This window comes from Pollicipes pollicipes, unplaced genomic scaffold (genome assembly GCF_011947565.3).
Source record: "Pollicipes pollicipes isolate AB1234 unplaced genomic scaffold, Ppol_2.1 Scaffold_7261;HRSCAF=8764_pilon_pilon_pilon, whole genome shotgun sequence".
Classification (NCBI taxonomy): Eukaryota; Metazoa; Arthropoda; class Thecostraca; order Pollicipedomorpha; family Pollicipedidae; genus Pollicipes; species Pollicipes pollicipes.
This window is the reverse complement of record NW_023597054.1, coordinates 43,225,344-43,235,960: the sequence shown is the minus strand read 5'-3', so window position 1 is coordinate 43,235,960 and position 10,617 is coordinate 43,225,344. Positions and strand designations below refer to the sequence as shown.

The 10,617-nt window shown below is 49.8% G+C and overlaps 1 protein-coding gene across 1 annotated transcript; it reads right to left on the bottom strand.

Annotated features, from left to right (window-relative positions):
• Positions 1 to 1,151: 1,151 nt before the first annotated feature.
• rtp (MORN repeat-containing protein retinophilin) lies at positions 1,152 to 10,275 on the bottom strand. Its single transcript, XM_037236956.1, has 4 exons — positions 10,198 to 10,275; positions 8,077 to 8,254; positions 3,422 to 3,531; positions 1,152 to 1,892 (listed from the first exon to the last, which is right to left on the bottom strand). The coding sequence occupies exons 1-4, from the start codon at positions 10,199 to 10,201 to the stop codon at positions 1,744 to 1,746; spliced, it is 441 nt and encodes a 146-aa protein (XP_037092851.1). The 5' UTR covers positions 10,202 to 10,275; the 3' UTR covers positions 1,152 to 1,743.
• Positions 10,276 to 10,617: the final 342 nt, after the last annotated feature.

Sequence of the window (10,617 nt, the reverse complement as noted above, 5' to 3'; positions counted from 1 at the left end):
GAAACGATCTTAGGTGGCTTTGAAATTTGAGACGAGGCACGACAGGAGATCCATGCCATGACCGGGAGGTAGCCCCATACCAGCGCAGTTGGCGGCTTTGTCATTCAGATAAGTTGGATAAGTTGGCTTACGGCTAGAGGAAGCCCCCCTTTTTCAAAGGGATGCTGGTTTTGAGCGGGAGGGGGTCCCAATTATGCCAGGATCTTGTTTAATGGAAATCGAAGTCAGACGGAGCGAGATCGCCATCATAATTGATAAAAGGCCCTACACGCCATGCTGCAGGCATTTTCACTGCGTCAGGTCCTTGATGCGATAGATGGTTATCACCACGACGGAAATGGTCACGACGCGGTAAAGCGTGGAGGCCCTCTTTGTACTAAAAATTCAAATGCAATGCTTAGAATCTATGTGCATTTCTTGGCTAGGGCCGCCATTACCGTGACTGAGGCTCTTCCGTGATCGCGAGCAGACGGAGGTCCCAGTTAAAGAAATATCAGCAGTGCGTCAAAACGTGCCGATTGTTTCATGTTTTGGAACAATATGAGTGCTGGTATTGTGCGGATCTGGTAGGATCTGACAAGTGTCCGATTCGGTCCGACCACGATTTAGAAAACGATTGTTTTATCCAAGATGTATCTGAGTCTTGTAAGAGCAATACATGATTGTGCACATATAAAACGCAACTGACGTCGTCTTCGTCGAGAGCTCTAGGAAATACCTGTCAGCATTATTAATCGTTGCGTTTCGAAGCACCTGCAGGCATAACCAATCCGTGAGGCATCGGGAGGCCCCTTCAGTCTGAGGAGGCCCAAATGGTGGTTCAGGCCACCACGCAAACTGGCCTGTCCACTCTCCAAGAGCTCGCGGTGACCCTCCTGCTTTTGACATAAGGTAAGTTTAACCCTCCTTTTGCAGCGTCAGACACGGCAGGCTCGCACGTAAGACAGCACCTTTCATTCAGTCGCTGAGCTTGTCTTTTATTTATGGGTTCTCAGTTGGCTGATGTACTATCACAAATGCTAAATACGCCGGCGGCTGCGTCACGCCTCTTTCGCGGAATAAGTGGCAGGAAAAGGAGGGGCGGAACGGGAGAGAAGGATGTTGTGCAACACAAGATAACCTGCGACGTAGCAAGGCGACAGGATGGCGACAAGAAGACTCCTGACACGCTAGGAACAGCCTGATTCAGCAATCTACTATCGAGTTGTACATACACTGCACCGCAGGATAAGCATTTATCGATATCGTTATCCGTGGGCTCGCTTCCCTGCTAGTATGCTTGCTGTGCATCCTGTTATTCACCCGCCGTTGTAGATCGCCGACGTGTTGAAGTCTTGACTTTTATTGGTTTGCTCCTTGCATATAAATGCACTGTCCGCGTCGGCTGTGTGAGTGTAATGAGACATAGGACAATCGATGGCAGATCGAGAGGAATAGCCTGTAGTTAAGGAAATGCTGCAAACAAGCAGCACTCCCATGGCAACCTGGAATGCGTCGCAGCCCGTTTTAACAGGCTCTTATGTACAGAACAAAGCTTTAACAATGCACAAAGCGCGGTTGAGATATATAGCACGAGTCGCGAGTGAGAATATATAGCTGTGCCTCCCGTAAGCGAACTTGCTTTCCACGACATGTCCATTCAGGCAACTGGCGACTCAGCAAACAGGAGAGCCGCAACCTTCCCCTTTAGTCACCGGGGAAAGTCACTTGCAGAGATGCTCTCCATCGAGCTTCGGTGAGCCCTCACTCGCACTGTCGTCTGGCGAGAAGGGCCACCTTCTGAGCGCGCGAGACAGCCGTGGTGGACCGCTTTTTCTGGATAAACTTGCTGTCCTGGAAGAAGCCCTCTTGTCGCGGGAAGCCGTGAGATCCGTCACTGTACGTCATCAAACCTGGTGGGAAACAACCGGGTCTTGTATCTACACACTTCGGCAGACACAAAGCATCCGACTGCAGTTCAGTGACAATTTTTGCCCTATAATCTGAGCTATATTAATATCTCAAACCACCATGCTAATGTATACATCACAAGACATTGAGATTGAACAAACGGCTGTCATGCGGTTGGGAAAACATCGAGCGAGTTGGCTTCCAGCCAGCCGCCGATCGAACGGTCAGCCGGCCGGACGGAGGCTGGGGAGCTGTTAGAAAAGAAATGCGTTTCAACCGCGGATTTCGGATGCACAGATCAACTCCGTGAAATATTCGGCTACGCTTTCAAATTCTTATAGACGTTAAATGTAGTATGACTGTTCCCTTTTTCGTTTTTTTTTTGTAATCGTACATAAAATATTGCGCTTAATTCGAACCGTAAGCGTTCAGTGGAATTATATCAGAAATTGGCTTAGTATAACGAGGAAAAAATGTTAATTTATTGGAAAGCAGCAAAGAAGATATCAAGCAACACATTACTTATTTTTGCAAGAAGTCGGTATGATTTCTGATGGTCATTTTTCCAAGATTCACTAACTTTACTAGGGAGCAAGACGCTGCACAACCAACCATCTGACCACTACACTGTCTGGTAAAGCGCTGAGAAATTTACCACGGTCTGGAAGACTTCGGGAAAATTTACTGAGGTCATTGGAAATCGATTCTGTTTTTGCGATTCTGATGCAGATTAAAGCTGAGTTCATCACAAAATTTGTAGACATCTTTGACGGTATACCCGAAATCAAAACCAATGCTGAGATTCCGCATTAGTCATTAGCCATCCTCCGGTCACAAAATCGGCTGGCCGGCTAATCACTGATCCAAAAAGCCGGCCGGCTGCGGACAACCTTACCTTGAATTATGATGTTTTCTGAATTAGGACGATACACGAACCAAAGCCAGTTCCTACGCATGACGGCATGGTCAATGACGCTGCCAGTGATTCGCAGCTCCATCATTACAAAAACAAAATATTGCGGCAGAACAATGATAAACTTCATCGAACAGCGGCATCCGCGTTAAAATTGCGATAGCTGGCTAAATTAAAGAAAAATTATCGAGCATGACTCTTACGAATTACAAGCAGACCTGCGCTTTCGGCCCGATTCGTAGCGTCTGCCCGGGTCAGAACCCCAGTTCGCTTTTAAGGCTTTCTCGCGAACCAGGACTCACTGTGGTCTCGCTATCTCTTATCGCTTTCCCACGAGTCAGAACTCAACGTTGTCCTTACCTCCTCCTAACGTATTCTCGTGAGTTAGAACTCACCCTGGCCCCAGTCTTCTTGTGAGTCGGAACTCACGAGGCACATCTTCCTCAGAAATGTTTTTCCATGAGTCAAAGCCCACTACGCCCATCCCGTGAGACATGGCCGGCTCTGGTCCATCTTGAATTGTTTCTGTTCGTCAGAACTCACCGTGGTCCTTGCCTTTAAGTTAAGCTTCCTCGTGAATTGGAGCTCGCTGCGTCCCTTCCGTGACTTGGGACTCACCGTGGCCCCAGACGCGGCCGCCGCGGAACTCGCCCTCATACCGCATGCCGTCGGCGCGCCAGAATATGCCGTGCCCGTGAAACCAGCCCTGCGCGAACTCGCCCTCGTACCTGTCGACATTCGAAACTCCAGGTTAGTCGCAGGCATCGTCAGCACCGAGGTAGGTAAACGCCGTATTCATGTTGGTCTGTCGAATCTGTAAGTCGTGTCATGCCGTTTTACGCTACTTTTATAAGGCGGATATCTCCTTTTAGAAATGCATTTTCTAAGAACAGCAAGGAAACGCTGCCGATTCAGGGGCTTAGTCACCCTACGTCTCTTAATAAAACAAATCAAGGTGTTTGTTTTTCGACGAAGTTTACAAAGTGAGTTGGACGAGCCAAACGGTGAAATATCATGAAACATGCCCCCAAAACTCGCCGACGAGCGGGTCTCTCCCCGATTAGACCCACTTTTTTTCTCAAATTGGGGGTGAGGATCAGAACCAAAGATGGAGGGCTGGAGCCCCTTCCACTCCACTGAGAAGTAACTACACCCCTATCGCTACACCCCCTATGTACACCCCTATGTGCCGCGAGCGCCTCCAGAGGACGGTACTGCCGTGCAGCACTGTTCGTGCACTGTCTGATCAGCTGATCCGAGTATCCAACCAATCTGCTCTCTTATTATCTCGCAAACATTATCGTTCAAGATGGTACGGTGCTTGTGAAATGTGAAGCATGGCAAGTATGAAAAAGAATATTCAGATGGCCTCCTTGCAATGATCGTATACGCGATATTCGTTAACTAAGTTGCGTTTTGCATGAATTTTCGGTCACGGACCCTGGTCACAGAGTAAAAAATTCCAACGATTCGAATTTTTGGCTCTTGGCTCGAATTTTAGGTCTATCGCCGGAAATGCATAAAAGGACAACTGACTTAACAAACATCTTGTATACCATCTTTGTAAAGCCATCTTAACTCCCTTCTCAAAGCATTTTCGTTTTATGAATCACAAGCTGTCGCCATAAAACGGCAGCCCAAACGCTCGGCTGCGTTGACAAAATGTTGTTCATGGTAAGGAATATTGCGCTGCTCACATGCCACGCAATGAAATGATCGGTGATCAATGACACGCGGGATCATGAAATGATAAGCTTCGCTTTGCAAACCTTGCGTCGCCATGCTGGCTGACGAATGATGTGGTCCATCGTTTCAGTTCTTTCAATATGCTGGCTTGTGGATTAGCTCCACTGATTTGCTATGTCGATTTTGACTTCTTCTAGTGTTTAGTGAATATTTGCGTCAGGCTGCTCACTCAAATGGCGACTTATTGCAAAACTTCTTGCCTTTTTTGCTCGCACATGACTCGCGCACCTGCGCAGGGGCGTCATTTAATGTACTTCCGGTGTCCGAGCCCCCTCCCCCCTCTAATGTTTACTCGAACCCTTTTAATGCTCTCCGACCCACCCACCCCAAAAAAATGAGAAAAATGGAGCTCTGACCTAATGAAGTGCGATGCATTTTTCTAAGCTGCTGGTGCACTAAGTACCTAAAAGCATCAATGTTGGTGTCACCCCCATTTTGAATCAAATAATGCCCTGTAGGTACGCAGCGTTTTAAGTATCCTGGTGTTTTTTTATAATGCAAGCTACCCATGTGTTCGGCCAGTCTGCAAAAGTTGAAAGGCTTACCATGATATATCATTGTATGGTTGTCAGGATGGCAGGATGGTGTTAAAGAACCCAAAAAGGCTTGCCTGCAAAATTTGGTGGTTTTTAAAGTATTGGGTGGCGTCAGATAAAACTAGGCACCTCAGTTTTAAGAGACACAATACACTGAGATTCAATCTGAATACATTGAGATAAAAATTTCTAACATTTTCCACCGCAACCACAAGTGTATCTGTCGCACAGTCGTGACAGCGGTGGTATATGACGGCCAATTCAAACGCAAAACACGAACAGTGACATAGGTAGTCCGGGATTCCACATCCGTTAACAGTGACCACAAAAAACTGCGCCTGGCGGCCCCCTGACGCCCAGGATTCGCAACAGCCGAGCCTGCTGCTGGTGGCCGGGTCTCCTGTCAGTCCTACGGACGGTGATGTGTCCCATCTCAAGTCTGAAGGCTCTTGAAGGGCGCTTGGGCTCTTGAAGGTCGTTGACTTGTACAAGTGGACTTGGTTCTTTATGTGACTGCTACCGTTTCTTATCATGTTTTTTTTTCATTTTTGCATCCAATGGTCATTCGAACGTCCTGCAGTCTTGACTGTGTGGGAAATACACCTGTCTCTGTTGAATAAAACATGGATTAACATTTATTTGGGCCGTTCTGCATAAACGACGGTTGCGCATGGAGATAGCCTGTTTGCTTCGCTTTTCTGTGACTTATCTGCAAACCTGATACTGTTGTACTGGTAAGCCTTAATTTTGACGCACCATCGGAAGACCTCGCGCAGGAGTCCGAGCATCAGTTCGCACGGAAAAGAAGGGATAGTTTAAAAGCATAACGTCCACTTCACTGGGGATCATCACATACACACACAGTTATCCACATTTGTAGTGTGAGGACTGTTTTCTTGGTAGCCTCGGTGAGTGCCGATTTGTAATACGTTGCGGTGGGGTCGACCATCACTGCTCAAGATTGAGCCTGAACTCCTTGATTTAATGCCTGTCTGGGGTGAGCGCTGACGCCACACACTGCATGTGGCATTAGTCCTGACTCCGCCATCTGATCGTAGCATTCCGGATCAACGGCGGAACTTTGCGCCGAAAACTTAACGTGCCGCGATGCTCGGCGCGGCCCGCTACACTCTCTGACGTCAAATGACGTCAGTGCGGTCGCTGCCACCGGCCGTAGGTTATCTCGGTCAGAGATAATTATCGGACGTCTGAAGCGACTCGATTCCACCCGCCGCTGGTGGGTGACTCAGAAGGCAGGCGCACCATCCAACTGACCTGTCGGGGCGGGCTGCGGTACGTTTCGGGACGGGACGGTTTAAAGTACAGCACGGTGGTGAATCTTCCAACTCGTTGTGCCGCAAAAGAATGTTGTCGAGGAATGGAACAAAACATTTTCTGTGCTGCGCTCCAGAATGAAGGAAATATTGGGGGAGGAATTTTGCCATGGAATCTAACCATGAGCACAACCTCCAAACGGTGGGATTTCTCAAAATCACGAGTGCTCTATTGACATCGTGGTATAGGCGCAATCTCCTGGTATAACAAAGATCATTAATATTAACATGAATCTCCTTACCCACAGCGTCGGCACACCAGCAGATCAAGGCCTTTCTTGCTTACAGCCACGCTTATAGCTGCAGCTTCCAACACATGTCAAAGCGTGGGTCGCGCTTCTTCAAACGGCCACTGGTGACTGTGCTGTCACTAGCCTTTATAACTTCCTTCCATCTATTTGCGGTCCCGTTAAAAAGGTCATCAGTTCAGTTGCATTTGTATGTAGGTACATACCGGAAGTGGATGTGAGTTACATGTATATAGCATTTCGCCTATACGTGTCAGGTCGTGCCGTTCCACATAAAGCGATCATTTTGCGCCTGGGGCCGCCAATGGTAAAGGGAAAACGGCGCCTGTTTTCGCTTATCACAGCCGGTCGATTTGTTGAGGTTTTCTGTCTTTTTAAGCACACCTTATTCTAAGCTTTTTGCAAAAATGCAACTTTAATTCGGCTTCGCGTGGGAAGCCGTACATAAGCATTAAAAAATCAACTAAATATTGACATCGGGACGCAATATAAGTGGCTGCGCTTTTCAAAAAGGGATTTCGGGGTAGACCAGGTCAACTTTATTCGCTCAGGCCCACAACCGATTTCAAAAAAAATGACATCCGTGAGCTTGTGATATTATGATGAGTGCTTGGTGCAAACTATGCATAAGCAGGCCATTATTTAGACTCTCTACAACACAGCTTTTTGCACGTACAACTTTGGCGATAATTGTGCTGACGTTGGTCAGGCATTGCAAGGCCGAGAGAGCCAATGGAGGGTCAAGCGCTTGCCAGAGACCCAAACTCTACCCATACATGTACGCGTGCACCATACCACACCGATATAGTGGCGGGTGCCTCCCCGCCGTACAGTAGTGTAGTGCGGCACAGCGTGAGCTAGACGGTGAAATGCGAGTAAAACTGCTTAGAGTTTCATCAGTGAATAAGAGGCACTTCGTACGCGATTCGTCATTGTAGACCATCACATAAAGTGTGTAAAACTTTAAGTCCCGTGGAATCTCTGGACGATTCCTGACGCCTACGTTACCGATAGTAGGAACTCAAATGTCAATCCCAAACCATTTATTCTAGTTGTACATTGGCCTCTTTTGCTGGACCCTGGAAGTCGGCATGAGTAGACGGCCTCCCGCTGGCTAGCCAACGAGAAAACGACGTTTGGTGTTAAGGGGCGTGCCGACTGTGTGGCCGCTTCGAGCCCATGCCGACGAGAGATGCCATGTTCCAGCCGTGAGCGCTCAGCTGCCGCGCGCGCTCCCGCCTGCACCGTTCCCACCTCCGCCAGAGCCGAGGTGACCAGCAGCGCCGCGACAGCCGGCAGCCGACATCGACCGGCGCCCAGCGAACTTCCAAAAGTGGACACTCCACGCGGCTAACTATTTTAAATCAGTTGGCCGACAGTTGGGCTCCGCCGGTTCCGCCGTCGCTCACTTGGCTCCGTCTGAGAACACGATGACGCCGAGCCCGTTGAAGAAGCCGTTGCTGAAGCCGCCGTCGTAGACGGCGCCGTCGGTCAAGCTCATGTGGCCGAGGCCGTGGCGCTGGCCCTTGTCATTCCACTCGCCGACGAACGAGCTGCCGTCCGGGTACGAGTACGAGCCGTACTTGCCTGCCAGGGTACGGACGTGACACGTGAGATCGACGTGGGTGCGCGGAGACGGGAGACCGGGAGAATGAGGGCCTCCACTGTTCGGTGGGAGGCAGGTATTCATTGGCTGCCTGGCCGCGGAAGTTCAACGTTAACGCTTCATGGTAGCCATGAGCGTTACTACCCCTAAGGGCCGTGGGGCGTGGACGCCACTTACCTTCGGAAGGGATGGAAACAGTTGTGTCTTAACAACGTATATATATATATATATATATATATATATATATATAACTATATATATATATATATATATATATGAGGTTTCTCATTATCGAAAAAATTATTCAGAATGGTCCCGGTATTATTTTGAAATGTTTCATTAGTGTCGCCAACATCATCAGACAACATAGGCACAATTACACTTAACAATAATAAACAAAATGTTCGTGGTCGTGTCGGTTAAAAATATTATTTTTGCATTTCTCTTGACAACTACAAAACGAGCTGCCGCTCGGGTACGAGTACGAGCCGTACTTGTCTGCGTGCTTGCCGTCCGGGTACGAGTGCGAGCCTATGGCTCATGGAAGGACACTACCTCGATGTGAATTGCTGGAAAATGCCTCCATACTGCCTAAAAGCGCACACAAAGTGGAACTGGACGTGCTGGAAGCTGTTTATATCCGGCATATGTGTTCGGCAATCAGCCAGGAGATGGATATGCAGGCCATACAGGTCGTGGGATGGGCAGCCTCTGGCATCTAGAAATTGGCCGGTGGCAAAAAAAGCGGGTAAAGGACGTAACCAGTGTTCGTCCATTATGCGAGGCGTTCTCTAGTACTGTGCATAACAGCTTTTTCATAAAACCAGATGACCAATTTTGTGTAAGAGAAATGCTACAATGTGATTTTGAACCGACGCAAGCACGAACGTTTTCATAAATGTCTGTGTAGTTGTTATTAAATAAATGTTAGGTGTAGTTGTGTATTTGTTGTCTGATGATGTTTTCAGGACCAATCAAACATTACAAAATAATAATGGTACCCTTCTTGCTAATTCAACGATGATGGCATATGATTGATTCGGGAGATTAGATCATCATCTACAAAACGAGTCAACGTCAAATATGCTGCCATTTTCCACGAAATGTCATGCAAGAAACCCTGCTCTATAAATTTGCGAATGTGATATATATATATATATATATATATATATATATATATATATATATATATATATATACATGTAGGTGAGCGCGGTGACCCTGATGGTAACGCATGGAAACAGCTGACTCAAACACTGTCGACGCTTCACATCAGAGGAGGTGCCCAGCGTCCCACGCCACTGCCTCAGCTGACGTCAGTGGCGGTGTGGGAAGGGCCGGGCGGGGCGGGGCGGGCGGGCCGCCGTAGCTCGCGGGGCTCGCAGCCGTGCCGGGCCGGACCACCGCCTCCTAACGACTGCAGGGGGCTGTTAGCCGGGGTCATTAGTGCCGGGCAGGGTCGGCCGGGCTGGGTGCAGAGTCGTCAGGGTTCGGCACGTGGATCCCCAGCAGGCCGCGTCAGAGGCCGACCGCAGCTGGACATGGAAGCAACGTGCGCCGGGAGAACAACACAGGCGGCGATGTCGGCATCACGTGATATCGGCATATAATAATGGGTTGGTGATATCATCAGGAAAAGACATACAAATAGCAAGAGATGTTACATGGCGACACAATGTAGCATTCAAGTTCAAATTACGTCACTGGCACGTATCGACTAGATGCACCGTGTTGTAGATGCATTTTATTGACCAGTACCTGTCTGCAATCTGCCCCGTAAGAGAACAATTCCTATATCAAGATCCGTACCCGCTCAACACCGACCCGTGTTATCATCATGCAAACAGTCAAACGGCCATTTTGCCGACAAGTAAAAGAACAAGGGCAGCAGTACTGATACCGCACGGTGGCACCGTTCACTCACCCATGCCTCCCACTTATCGCGCGCGCAGCCGGGTACCCGACCAACTGGCGGCACCAGGGGCGGGAGCCGCCGCCCCGGCGAGGCTTCGGAGGGGCTTCCGACCAGTGGCGGGGCTTCGGCGGGACCGGGCGGCTCCGGCCGCGGCCCGTCCGCCGGCCCACCGTGGCGTCCCGGGACCGGGCGGCTCCGGCCGCGGCTCGTCTGCCGGCCCACCGTGGCGTCCCGGGACCGGGCGGCTCCGGCCGCGGCTCGTCTGCCGCCCCACCGTGGCGTCCCGGGACCGGGGCGGCGGGGTCGGCGGGAGCGTGCCCTGTCGTCACTCGGGGCGATTTGTCAGCGGGCAGAGCCGCTGGGTCGGCGCAGCAGCCCGGCGCTCGCCGTGTCCCTGGGCGGGAGGTATATCGCGACGTCTGAGAGCCG